At 36.3% G+C, this 14,734-nt stretch overlaps 1 protein-coding gene across 1 annotated transcript in view; it reads right to left on the bottom strand.

Annotated features, from left to right (window-relative positions):
- Positions 1–14,734, bottom strand: part of SWT1 (SWT1 RNA endoribonuclease homolog) — a 107,542-nt gene that overhangs the window by 9,648 nt on the left and 83,160 nt on the right. The window contains 1 exon segment of the mRNA XM_003587114.6: positions 1,917–1,983. Coding sequence (XP_003587162.2) covers positions 1,917–1,983 — 67 coding nt within the window.

Here is a 14,734-nt window from a genome sequence, read left to right as displayed (position 1 = left end):
GTGGTGTTGGAGAAGACTCTTGAGAGTCCCTAGGACTGCAAGGAGATCCAACCAGTCAATCCTAAAGGAAATCAGTCCTGAATATTTATTCATTGGAAGGACTGATGCTGGAAACTGAAAGTCCAATACTTCGGCCACCTGACGTGAAGAACTGACTCCTTGGAAAAGACCCTGATACTGGAAAAGACTGAAGGCAGAAGGAGAAGGGGATGACAGAGGATGAGATGGTTGGATGGCATCACCGACTCAATGGTCATGAGTTTGAGTAAGCTCCGGGAGTTGATGGATAGCAAAGCCTAGCGTGCTGCAGTCCATGGGGCCACAGAGATGGACACAACTGAGCAACTGAACTGAACATATTAAGGGTAACTTTTAAAAGGTACATATAAACACCATTCGTTCCTTAAATAAGAGAAGTAACACTTACTGAACACTTACTTTGTGCCTGGTACTGTTTGGAGCACTTTATATATATTAAGTTATTTAGTCTTATTTAATGAATAGCTGTAGTTTATCTACTTATGTTATTCTCATTTTAAGATGGGGCAACTGAGACAAGGACAATCAGATAACTCTTCTAAGATTATACTCTTAACTGGCGGCAGAACCAACATTTGAACATGACTAGTTTGACTTCAGAGTCTGTGTTCTTCAACACTAGGTTCTTAATGTAAGATGTGGCATAAAAAAGTTACAGAGGACTTCCTTGGTGTTCCAGTGGTTAAGAATCACCCACCAATGCAGGGTACACGGGTTTGATCCCTGCTCCAGGAAGATTCCACATGCTTCGGAGCAACTAAGCCCATGAGCCTCAACTACGGAGCCTGTGCTCTACAGCCCATGCTCTGTAACAAGAGAAGCCACCACAATGAGAAGCCGGGGCACCACAACTAGAGAAAGCCCTTGCACTTCAACAAAGACCCAGCAGAGCCAAACTAAAAAAAAATTTTTTTTTAAATTTTATTTTATTTTTAAACTTTACATAATTGTATTAGTTTTGATAACAATAACCCTGTGTACGAGACAGCAAAAGAGACACTGATGTATGGAACAGTCTTATGGACTCTGTGGGAGAGGGAGAGGGTGGGAAGATTTGGGAGAATGGCATTGAAACATGTAAAAATTTTTTAAATTAAGAAAAAAAAAAGTTGAAGAGCTAATCAGGAATAAAAGCAAAGAAACACATATAAAGATGTTCAACTTCACAAGAAAAGTGACACGTGAATATATGTCATATTCCTATATTTAGAGTGTTTTAAAAATTAAACACACACACCCTCAAAAAGGAAAGAATATATGCGCACATGGGCAAAGAACTTTAGGCAAACAAAACTGAAGATCAACAGAATACTTTCCTTGGATCAACAAGGATAAGAAAAGCACGAAGATTAATTTACAAAACACACTGGAGCCTCATCAGAGCTTTAATTCCAGGGTCTATGCTGCTGCTATGGAGAAAACTAAATTATAGCTTTCCTTTTCAGTAATCAGTGGTGCTCAACCGGAGGTGGTTCGTCCTCCTTAGGGGCCATCTGGGTATATGAGTTGGGTGCGGTGGGAGGGTATTTTTGGTTGTCACAATGACTGAGAGAGTACTGGCGTTTAGTATCTGAGGATCAGAGATGTTGAAGCATCCTGCAACGTTCCACACAATGCAGAAATGCCCTATCCAGCACACCAACAGCGTCCCTGATGGGAAACAGCTCCGTGTTGTATTAATATAGGTCTCTACTACACGTGCTCACTTAAGAGAATGAAACACAAAAAATGAATGTCGGGGGCAAACTTTGGTGGCATTTAAGAATTTAAAGTAAACAGCAATTAAATAGCATTCCATTTTAGAACACCTCTGTTTGTTTATATTAAAACTTGATTATAATGGAAATATGATAAACATTTAAAAATATTTTTCCTACCTCATACTTGATTAGGAAGTTATAGAGGGTCTCAATATCCTGATAATTACTGTTGGGGGCCAAAATCCTAAAAAATAAAATATAAACAAAGGAGGGGGGAATGAATTGATTTAAGAAAAAAACAAAACAATAGCTTGAACTTTTCTCCCAAAACATATTTATACTGAGAGAGAGACTTTATTCTCAGTATGTATAATAAGCTTATTAAAATGTTTACAACCTTTTTTGGGTTCTATTTATCAACTAAAGTTATAAACCATGTGCTTACTTCAACAAATATCAATTATAATATTTTTATTTACTTATATTAATATGTCATCAATTAATCAACAACTATTAGCATTCTTATGTGAAATTACAGTTCATATTTTGAGTTACAGTGATACAGATTTTTCAAAAGTTAGATGGGATGTGAAGTATATTTATACTCCTTATCTTTTAAGCAGCAGATAAAGATTTCCCACAAAAAAATGCAACCAATGCAAATAGACAAGTGATATAAACTACCATACACATTAAAAAATACTAATAAAGATTATGTGACTAAATTCAAATAATACTGTCTGAACTAACTGCTTAGCAGTCTATGAAAAAGCATCAGTAATCAGACTCTGTCAGTCACTGGAAATAACACTCATCCTTCTAGCAGTAAAGTATTAATTCTCATTTTTTTACTCTAAGTACTTTTTAATTCTTTCAAGATGAACAATCTTTTATTTCTTTTAAAAAAGAAAAGGAAAGCAGTCCTCATATTATGGTAAAGTGGTTAAGAGCAATGTCTACCTGGGGATCTGTGTTTTTGAGTGAGTTCTGTGTGACTTACTTTCCTTATCTGTTAAACAAGGAAAGTAGTAGTCTTTACTTCATAGGATCATAGTGAGAATTAAACAAGTTACTATAAGTAAAGTCTTGATGACAGTGTCTGATAACACAGCAAGCACTATATATTGGTACATATAAAAGAGTAACAATGACAACTATTATCATCATCTAATGTCTAATAGTTTCAAGCCACAGAATAAGTACACGATGATTTAACTAATGAGAAATCAAGCCACCCCAATTAATTCTTAAATTCTAAGTGCCTTTTAATTACAACAATGTCTCTTGGCCTTCACATCCTCACCAATGCTTGATGTTGTCAAATATTAGTTAACTGATCTCAATAACATCTTAATTAGATCTTAAAAAGTTGGCTCTTATTAGACTTGCAAGATCGCTTTCATAAAATAATTTTTCAGGATATAGTAAAATTTTAAAATGGATCATACTCCTTTGGAGAAGACACACGCAGAATATCTTTAAGAACATACAAACATCTTCCTAAAAATGAGTTTCACGGAAAAAGTTACTCTCCTAACAAGTTAATTTTAAAATATAAATAATATCAAAACCCAAAAGAAAGAAAAAGCAGACAATAAATACATTGGAAAGGGTCCATAAGTACTTTGTTTTTTAAAATGAGAACAAAGCTATATAGATAAGTTAAACCAATGTTTTACAAAAGCAATGGAAAAAATAATGTGTTCCAATTTTGTAACTAGTGTAAACAAACAATCAGCAACGTGGAGTAATTTACACCCATTCTTTTTTATAACTTTGGAAATAATCCAAACTGTCCATAAAAGAGTTAAAAAAATAAATGAAACAACATGTTTTCTAAGAGTCTTATAAATTTCAAGCTTATATTAGAAAAGAAAGTATGCTCTTTGCCAGAGAATAAAGTAAACATTTCTCTGTCCTGAAATACTTTATAAAAAAATTAGTTTTAGGTAAATCAGTTATTTATCTATAGCAACAAACCATAGCCACAGTATGAAAGAAAATAGAAATAAAGAAGAAATAAAGAAAATAATTACATCATCCTAGTTTTCCAATTAGCAAAAAACTGAAAAAATTGTCAACTGGCATGGTTATATTTTTTAACAGTTTTACTGAGGTACAGTTTACATACCATAAAATTCACTCACTTTAATAATTCAATGATTTTATAAATAAATTTACTGAAATGTACAATGATCTACATTGTACAAACTTAAATACTCAACTATTTGACAAAATAACACAGAATTACCTTCTAACGAGGAAAGGGTTACTGGGATGTCAGCATCATTCACAGATATATTATTGATATAATCAGAATAAAATTATAATGCTATTTTTAAAAACAAGGATATATGTTGTAGGATTTGTTATGAAACCTACTACTCTTAAATGCTACTCTTAAAAAATGTTCTGAGGTAAACAGCCCCAAATTGAGTAGATAATCTTTATTAAAATATACTCAATTAGGGCTTTTAGACTTTAATAAGGCCAATGAACTCTGAGTTTATGAGAATGGAATTTGGCCTGGTATAAACAAAAATTGCCATCTTTTACTAACTGGAAGTACAGTTTGTTGAAAATACACAAAAAAATGAAATGGAGAAAAATGGTTTATGGACTTTTATGCCTTATTCCCCACACAAAAATTCTTGAGAGGTCAGCCTTCTCTATAGCTTTCTTATTTGTTTTTAAAAAATACCAGCATGAAGACAAAAGAGTCTTAGAATGAAAGTCCTAAAATACCCTTCAGTGGCAACTTTTAAAAAGAATAATAGAAAGAACTAGCCCTTAGAGAAAGTGGCCATTATTTTTTTTATAAATATATCTACATGTTTTCTAAGAGAAATTCCTAACAATCAATAAATACATATCAAATGTATACTATACTCTCAAATGTATATGATACTAAGAGCTATGTGATATAAAAAAATTAGAAGACATGGCTGCCTATCCTCAAGTTGTTATAATCACAAAATTTTACTTTAGAATTTTGGAATCAGAATTGGGGAACAGATTGAAGCAGGATTTAATCTGTAGCTCGAAGATTATTTACAAACCAAGTTAATCACGCTACCTACTTTTCTGTACCCCAGCTCCTCATCTGTGAAATGAGGAGAAAGTAGCATTTACTGAATAAGGTTATTATATGAAGCAAATAAAATAATGTGTCTAAAATTAAAATGTTTAGCAGAATTCCTGGCACATGTAAATAAATATTACCTGCTATGAAAACCAGTTTTCAGATACAGAAACCAAGGTTTAGGGTTGTAAAACACTTGCCCAAGACTACAGAGTGGTGGTAGGTACCTAAATCTTTGTTAGTTTGACTCTGGACCCCATGTTTTTATCCACTAATAAAAAAGGATAACCCTTACAACTTGCATTAAGTGATTTTATCAAGTCAAATGAAATAGTCTTTTAAAATCGCCACCCAGTTAAGTTGCCTTTTATCAAATGCTTCTGGCAAACTATTTTGTGTATATTCCAACGCTAAATCTTTGTAGTTGTTAGATCTTTCTCAAAGCCACAAAGGAAGTCAGTAGCAGAACCAACATTCACTAGAAGTTCTCTTAACCACATAAGCACTTTGAGTTCTCCATCGATGAGCAATTAACATTAAGCAAGCAGCATGTTAATCTGAATTAAACAAACTTCATTTCCATCTCATCCAATATTAGATAAATATCTACCCATCTCATTAAAGAAAAAAAAAAAAGAGTATGCCACTCAAAAATTTTAATAAGTTAATAAAATAATCTGACTAAAATTAAAAATCAAATAACATATTAAAATGGACTAATTTTTAAATAAGGATTTTAAAAATTCAAATAAACTTTCCTCCTAGATAGAAAAAGTAAAGCATCAGACTCAGGAGTGGGGAAATAAGTCTAGAATAGTCAAGTTTAATATCTAACTCTAGAAATTCAAAAGAAGACACAGCATATTCATGGATATTTATAAATCATAACTTACATCCCACAGAACTGAATAAATTATGTTCCTTGCTAGCAAGGCAGTTTAACATTAATATAATATTCTAAATAGTTTTTCATGTTTGAAGAACATTAAAAATAAGCTTAAAATGTAATTATATGACTTATTTTACTCAGCTCACTGTTCATCCATGCTGCTGCTGCTGCTAAGTCACTTCAGTCGTGTCCGACTCTGTGTGACCCCATAGACGTCAGCCCACCAGGCTCCCCCGTCCCTGGGATTCTCCAGGCAAGAACACTGGAGTGGGTTGCCATTTCCTTCTCCATGCCACTCAGGGTTTATCCATGTTGTAGCATCCGTCAGAATTTCCTTCCTTTTTAAGGCTAAATAATATTCCATTGTATGTACATACCTCATTTTGCTTATCTATTTATGGACAAGAATTACTTACACTGGTATGAGCATAGGTATGTAAATATCTCTTTGAGACTATAATCGCAGAACCAGCCCAAACTGGCCCTATCCTGTTTCTAACAAGATACTGAGTTGTTTTTCAGAGACAAACAGAACAAAACCACAAGTCATGCAGCCAAAGCACGCTCAGAAGAGAAAAATTTGACCTCAAGTAACACCCAGAACCAAAGTTTTCCCCCTCCCCGGAATGAAAGGGCCAGATGTGACCAGAACCCTGTCAGAAGTACAGGGTCCATGGTGCAGGAAGATCTGGTTCTGAAGCTGCTGAACCTAATCTCACCACAAATGGACAGGCTCCAAAGCCCTGCCTTGGATACCTGCCCCTCCAGGGCTTCTGCAAACCAACCCTCTTCTAACTCGTGAGCATTCCACCAAACCCCAGAATGAAGAGACAGAATTGAGAGCCATGCCTCCTTGTTTCCTTGCCAGTTAAACCTCACAATAAAGCCCTTTCTCTTCTCAAAAGCTGGTGCCATAGTATTGGCTTATATGCAAATTTGGGCAGCAAGCCCTTTGCTTGATAACAAGACATTATTTTCAATTCTTTTGTGTATATACCTAGAGCAATCAAAATTATAGACAGGAATCAGGTGCTGCCAAGGGCTGGGAGGAAGAAGGAGAAGTTACTATATTTAATGGAAACAGAGTTTCAATTATACAAGATGAAAAGAGTTAGGTTATGGATGTGGTGATGGTTACACAACAATATGAATATATTTAATACTCCATTAACACATTTTTATGCACATGTGCACTCAGTTGTGTCTAACACTTTGCGACCCCACGGACTGTAGCCCGCCAGGCTTCTCTGTCCATGGGATTTCCCAAGAAAGATTACTGGAGTGGGTTGCCATTTCCATTTCCAGGGGATCTTCTCCACCCAGGTATTGAACCGTCATTTCCTGCACTGTAGGCAGATTGCTTACCACTGAGCCACCAGGGAAGCCCTAATACATTTTTAAGAACACTTAAAAATGGTAATGCTATGTGTATTTTACCACAATAAAAAAGTTAATTAAAACAAAGTAAAAATGTTTGTTTATAGCATTATTTTAAAAACTCATTGTACATTCTCCAAAGCTAAGAACCAACTTAAGGCTTATTTTTTACTGTGAATCAACATTATTATTGAGGACACTACTGAGCATCTAACCAGTGCCAGAAAGGGAACAAATGCTATCTCCTTTAATTTCTGCAATTTAACAAAGCAACTATTATTAACTCCATTTTCTAGATTAGGAAACAAATATAAAAAAGTTAATTAACCTGTCTAGGTGACAGAGTTAGTAAATGGATGGAACAAGGATTCAACTTCAGATCATTTTGACCCTTGAGCTCTGTTCTTTTTCTTCAAAATAGTTGCCTTTATCTGTCTGACTTACTTCACTTAGTATGATAATCTCTAGCTCCAGCCATGTTCCTCTTATTTTGATACAGAGACATGCAAACTGAATTTTGCTGCTGATGAATTTAAGCAGTATCACTGATAAACAGAGTGAAAATTTATCAAATCAACAATGAGGACATACTCACCAGGGGAAAAAAGTCTTGGATCTTAAAAGAGTATGTATTTTGGAGTCCTTTACTACAAGCAAAATTAAAATCATGTTTTCTATAGTTAATTTGGTGGAATCAGCTATGTAAGTGGGAGATATACATCAGTCTCAGATTTTAAAAGAACACCATATGTAGTTAAAAATGGTAAAAAATAAATAAATAAAGTTAAACAACTTAAACAAATTTAAACAAAATAAATTATGTTCTGTTTTTCCTTTAGAGTCATTTGCAAGACAAGGAAAGAGGCCTCTGAGGACACTAACCCAGCCAGCATTGCTTGATTCAGCCTCCAAAACTATAAGGAAGCAAATTTCAGTTGTTTATGCTACCCAAGTCTGTACTATTTCCTTATGGCAGCCCTAGCAATGAACACAGCTGACATCCTAAATACTGTTGGCTCAGCTTTGAGGAGCCACAGATCTCAAGATTAGAAGTAAGATGGACCACTTCCCAGAATGTGAGACTGATGTGGAATTCTCTGAGTAGTTTATTGCAAAATAACTACTTTATTTGCTTTGCTTCATGGCATTGTATTTCCTGCTAAAAAGTAACCTTACTCCTTGAGACGGTGCTGCTGGGGGCCGGTTCTAGGCTTAGCACGAACAACACACTACGAGGGGCCAGAAGTGTGACAAACTAGCTCATTCCTCTTCTACTTAGTGCTGAGACCGCTTAACTAAGTCTTCACAACTAAGTCTTTGAAGAGTATGATGCCCACTATAAGACCAGATACTGCAGTTAAATCTGTATAACAATCATAGTTACTCCTAATACCTTATGAATGTTATTTCCTAGCTGATTAATCCCACCTCATTACCAGGTACTTATCTTTCCACTGTAACATGGCAAATAAGATCTCTCTAGATCAAAAGGAAGGAGTAGAGCCAAGATAAGAGCCAAGAGTGAAAGAAACCTAAGACTGAGGTTCCATCATTTACTGCTGGAAGATTTCAATATATGCAATCAGGGCTGTGACACGATTTTACTACTGCCTTATTATAAGCACATCTCCCTATAATAAAGAAATTGTTTATAACAGATCAAAAATATGAGAGAAATGTTTTATTTAGAATAATTCTGAGGAAAAAATTTGAAGAGTAAAAAAACTCTTGTGATACATACATTTAACTAATCAAGATTGAAAGAGCTTTTTAAATGCATTAGACTTTTTATGAAAAGAAGGCAAACCAAATCACAAGATAACACCTCATACTCATTAGGATTGATGACTATTAAAAAAATAAAAAAAAACATAAAATAACAAGAACTGATGAGGATGTGGAGAAAATGGAACCCTAGTGCACCACTGGTGAGAATGTAAAATGGTGTAACTGCTATGGAAAACAGTATGTGGTTCCTCAACAAAATTAAAAATAGAATTACCACATAATCCAGCAATTCAACTTCTGGATATACCTCCAAAAGAATCAAAAGCAGGGATTCACAGAGATATCTGTATGTTCACGTTCACAGCAGTAATACTCATAAGGGCCAAAGAGCAGAAGCAACCTAAGTGTTCATCAAACACGTGCATTACCATATGTAAAAGAGATGACCAGTGTCAAGTTTGATGCAAGAAGCAGGGCACCCAAAGTCAATGCTCTGGGACAACCCAGAGGGATGGGGTGGGGAGGGAGGTGGGAGGGGGATCCAGGATGAAGGGACATATGTATACCTGTGGCTGATTCATGTTGATGTATGGCAAAACCATCACAATACTGTACAATAATTAACCTCCAATTAAAATAAATAAAATTTTAAAAAATCAATGGATAAACAAAATGTGGTATATACACTTTCCTCGTGCTCAGACAGTAAAGAATCTGCCTGCAACGCAGGAGACCCGGGTTCTATTCCTGGGCGTCAGGAGGATCCCCTGGAGGAGGGAATGGCTATCCACTCCAGTATTCTTGCCTGGAGAATTCCATGATGGAGCAGCCTCGTGGGCTACAGTCCATGGGGTTGCAAAGAGTTGGACACGACTGAGTGACTAACACTTACTGAGCTTTAAAAAGGAAATTCTGACACAGGCGACCAACATGGATGAACTTTGAAAACACTGCATTAAGTGAAATAAGCCTGTCACAAAAGGACAAAAACTGTATGATTTTACTTTTAAGAAGGGAAACCTTAGCAAAAAGGCCTTTCTGAGAAACCGGGAGATTTAAGAATTACTGTAGTGAAAGGGTTAAGAATACTTCATGTATTATTATTACAAAATTACCTTTTTTGCTGTAACTCTGAGTTTATTTATTATGAATGGCTTTATCTTTTCACATATTATCTAAGAAACATTTATACTGACATTATCTAACTTTTATATTCACTTGACCCATTGTTTTCTCAAGGAAATTTCAAACACAATCTCTTCCCTTGGCTTTGTGATCTCCTACAGTTACACGATGTCCTTCTGCTGTTTCTAGTCTTCATCTCAAAGTCCCCTTGGTCGACTGATAATTAACATCTGCCCCCACACTTTTATGAAATTAACACCAACAAATTCACCAATGACTTCTATGTTGCTCAATCTAATGGACAGTTTTTTTTTTTGGCCTCTTGGTAAAACATGACACTATTAAAGATTCCTTCTCTTTTGAAACTCCTTTCTTCTTTTTCTTTTTTCTTTTAATTTGGCTGTACCAAATGGCTCCAAGAATATAAGTTCCCCTACCAGGGATCAAACCTGGATGGTGGCAGTGCAAGTGCTGAGTCCTAACCACTGAACTACCAGGGAATTCCCAGTGCTGCCAAGTCTCTTAAACTTTTCAGTCTTTCTGGTAATTCACCTTCAGTCTGCTTTTACAGATCTGCATATTAACCTGGGTTAATCCATGCTGGCTACACAGGCACTAGCCAAATTAAAAAAGCATAAGCACTCTAACACTGTTTAAAGAAAAATGTCTTAGATCTTCTCATCCTGTTTCTTCCTTTATCCTTTGTTCTCTACTAATTTCCAGTGTGTCCCAGGCTTCTTTCTTGTCGGTGTTCACCTCAAATTTCTAGTGTCACATTTGCCCCTTGGGCTTAAAGATAGTTTCATATATCTCTATTATCCCTCTGGTACTACCTAAGGTACCATGTATACTCATCCTCTAAAATAAACAGTCATTGTTTTCCTTTCCCCTCTCAATCTTAGAAATACTATTTCCAATCCAAGTATGCTTTGTAAATCCTAAGGCATTTCTAAGATACACAATCAATCCATTACAAAGTAAAAGACTTAAGCAAATTATTTATTTTTAAATGCATCAAAACAACCAGTTTACCTATTTTTTTCTCTATGAATGACCCAATGTGTTGGGTCTGTGTGTGTGTGTGTGTGTGTGTGTATGTATGTGTGTGTGTTAGTCGCTCAGTCATGTCCAACTCTTTGGGACCCCATGGACTATAGCCCACCAGGCTCCTCTGTCCATGGAATTCTCCAGGCAAGAATACTGGAGTGGGGAGCCATTTCCTTCTCTAGGGATCTTCTAGACCCAAGGATCGAACCCAGGTTTCCTTGATCTCCTGCACTGGCAGGCAGATTCTTCACTGTCTGAGCACCAGGGAAGCCCCACGTATTAGTACATGGATGCTAAGTTCACCTTGACCTAGTCTGGTCCATAAGACGGAAATTTTTATTCAAGCTTTAAGACAGGTCTTCACTCTTCCAAATTATGTGATGCTGTCTGTCGGCAGTATCACCTCAGACAGTTTTCTTTCCTGCTTTTATTACCCCAGTTGTTTCATTTGTTAAAAACTGTCTCTTGGGACAAGACCATCTACCAATAAAATCTTTTGGGGATACTCATTTCAACCAAGCAGACTCATTCTCCTCTCAGAAAAATAAAAGGTAGAAAAAGGTAAATTTAGAAAAACAGAAGAAGAAAGTGAATTGAATTCTAAGGCAAAGATATTTTGTACTTTTGTCGGTTATTTAATATTCTTTTTTAGGCCACCCTGTGAGGCATATATGATCTTGGTTCCCTCGCCAGGGTTCGAATTGGGGCCCCGTGCTTTGGGAGAACTGAGTCTTAACCACTGGACCATCAGGGAAGTACCAACGTTCTTTTCAATTAAATTTAGAAATTTTCTAAAGTTCTATGAAACCAACTAAAAAAATATCTCTTGAATATAATTAACTTTAAATTTTTCAGTCAGAAAGTTTAGGGTATTTAGAAGTGAGTTCTCTAGACCAAGACCAATTTCAATAGGTCATTCTGCTAAGTATAAACCATATGACCTTAGGCAATGACATTATCCCTGTAATCCTACTTTCCAAAGTATAAAGTGGCTGTGATAGTGGAAACCCTCCCTGAACCCATAGGTTATAACAGAAACTGTTATAACAGACTAACAAGTTCTTGAGCTTATCTTACAGAAGAGCAGATAAGGTAACAGCTTCTTAAAAACCCTTCTGCTGACAGCTGACAACCTATTTTCAAGAAGATAAAAGATAATGAAATTATATTTTCAAAGTGCCTAGGGAAAATAACTGTCAACCTACAACCTACACACAGTTAAACAGCAATCAATAATGAAAGCAAAACAACACTTTCAGTCAGAATGAGAGCATTTACCACTAACAGATCTTTGGTAAAAGAACTGCTGAAAATTTTGCTTCATCCCTTATGTTTCTTCTTATAATATTAACATTGACATTTCTCTTCCATCAATAGGTAGGGTCTATGGCGGTGCCCCATCCATCTAGGCAGGTCTGTGACAACAAGGATGACATAATTTGAAGCAATGTCATTAAAAGCAATATACCGACCACCTGATATTTTGGGATGATCTTGGAAACCAACCTTCTGTTTGGGAGGAAGCTGAGCCTACATGGAGATGCTACGTGTTCGTGTTCTAGCTGATAGCCAGCATCAGACAGCCTTAGAGATGACTCCAAATGCTATTTGACCACAACCACACAAGAGATCTCAAGTAAGAACTGCCCTCATGTGTCTAGTCAAGCCCTAAAACCATGAGACAAAATACGTAATTGACTGCTATTCTGTAAGCCAGTAAGTTTTAGGATTTAGAAATAATGGACCTAGAAATGAAGGCTGAGGTAAGGGAAATAACCATCAACTAGATAAAACAGCAAAGTACGGAATTTCTTTTAAGCTAATCTTTTGGTTGGTTTTGCTACTTTTTTCTTTTTGCTTAGTCATACATTCATTAGCTTTAGAGTGAAGGTTCCTCCTGTAAAGTCCAATGGTATCTCAGTTGAATCAAGAGAGAATATTTTCCATATCTCAGCATGAGAAGAGATTAGTACCTCTGTTGGTATAGACAGATATGATCATCACAGCAGGAACTGACCACTCCAGAGACGAGGTAAGACATAGACCTGAGGTGGAATATAGAAATCCACAAGGGATAGGTGTATAAACAATGGGCCCTTCCTAATGAGTCATTCTGTCTAGGTACAGAAGTACCGAAGTTGAAGAATTTGCAATTAAATTTCTGAACATGGAATTCTATTTTAAGTGACTTTTCAGTTGAAAGTTGAAAATACATAGGTATGAAAACTGGATTGGCCTAGGTTATAATAAAATATGTCTGCAACTTCTTTAAAAATTACACACTTATGAAAGAAATTTAATTCCTGATTAAAGGTTCTGAAAATAAGTTAGACTTTCTTTGCTTTGTTTGAGGACAGATGGTTACTTCCACATTAGGCCCTGAGCCTATATATGTAAAGGAAGCATAACAAATACATCTTAATTGAATGGAACACACTGGACTGAAGAATGTTTCTACATACAAACTACTTTATAGGATCACATCTACTTCTTGTAATCTTTTACAATTATTTCCAAACAATCTGGAAGAACTGTTGAATTTTTGAAAATAAGGATAGTAATCACAGGACTTCCCTGGCAGTCCAGTGTTTAGAACTCCATGTTTCCACTGCAGGGAGCATGGGTTTAGTCTCTGGCCGGCCAACTGAGATCCCTCATGCCACAAGGCATGGCCAAAAAAAAAAAAAAACAAACACCAATAGCAATCATGTAGTATGATGGTCCTATGGTACAGAGGCACACCACGATACAGGAAATTTCGAAACATTAAAAATCCTTTTTTCCTTCGCCAGATATCCCATTTTCTCTCCTTTGCTCTTCTAGTCCTTCCAATAGCACTGAAATTAAACTGTGTATATTAAATTTTGTTTGAAATGGCTAAAGTGGCTCCTGTTTTCCTTACTGAGCAATGCCTGAAACAGTATTTTGTTACCAGGAGAAGAGTTACTCAGTTTAATAGTGGAGAAACCAGCACCACTTATTTCCCTTTATTCTTGGATCTACATATTCTAAGGGAGAAATGGCACCATACATAGCTGTTTGTCCCTCTTTGTTTCATACATTAGCTAGGACAGCACCCTAACTTCATAGGTTACAACTGGTATGTGAAATAAGTCTTTTACAGTGTTTACCAAGCTAGTTCCTTAGATTAGTATATGATAAAGTCAGTGAATTCCATGTAGCCAGAGCTGTACCTCTTTTGCTGAAAAACTAGTTTCTTAGTTTTGTACTGGCTATCAAGACAGTGGCCAAGAAATTCCTTAAATCAACAGATGGAGTTGCAGATACAAATACTGCAGTGCTGCTGCTGCTGGTGCTGTCACTTCAGTCATGTCTGACTCTGTGCAAACCCACAGACGGCAGCCCACCAGGCTCCCCCGTCCCTGGGATTCTCCAGGCAAGAACACTGGAGTGGGTTGCCATTTCCTTCTCCAGTGCATGAAAGTGAAAAGTGAAAGTGAAGTCACTCAGTTGTGTCCGACTCAGCGACCCATGGACTGCAGCCTATCAGGCTCCTCCATCCGTGGGATTTCCCAGGCAAGAGTCCTGGTGTGGGTTGCTACTGCCTTCTCGAAATACCGCAGTGAGAGAAGTTAATTCCATATTTTAAAGAAGTGTCTATTCCAGTGAAGACAAATTACTGCCGCCTTCATGATGGAAGGGATCATCACTGCCACTGTGGTTTGATGATCCCTTAGGGAATAGTGCCTTTTAGGATGCCTCTTCTGTTTGAAATTTGCCTCTTCT

This window comes from Bos taurus, chromosome 16 (assembly GCF_002263795.3).
Source record: "Bos taurus isolate L1 Dominette 01449 registration number 42190680 breed Hereford chromosome 16, ARS-UCD2.0, whole genome shotgun sequence".
Classification (NCBI taxonomy): Eukaryota; Metazoa; Chordata; class Mammalia; order Artiodactyla; family Bovidae; genus Bos; species Bos taurus.
Note: the sequence above shows the minus strand (reverse complement) of the source record. Positions and strands in the feature narration are given on the sequence as shown.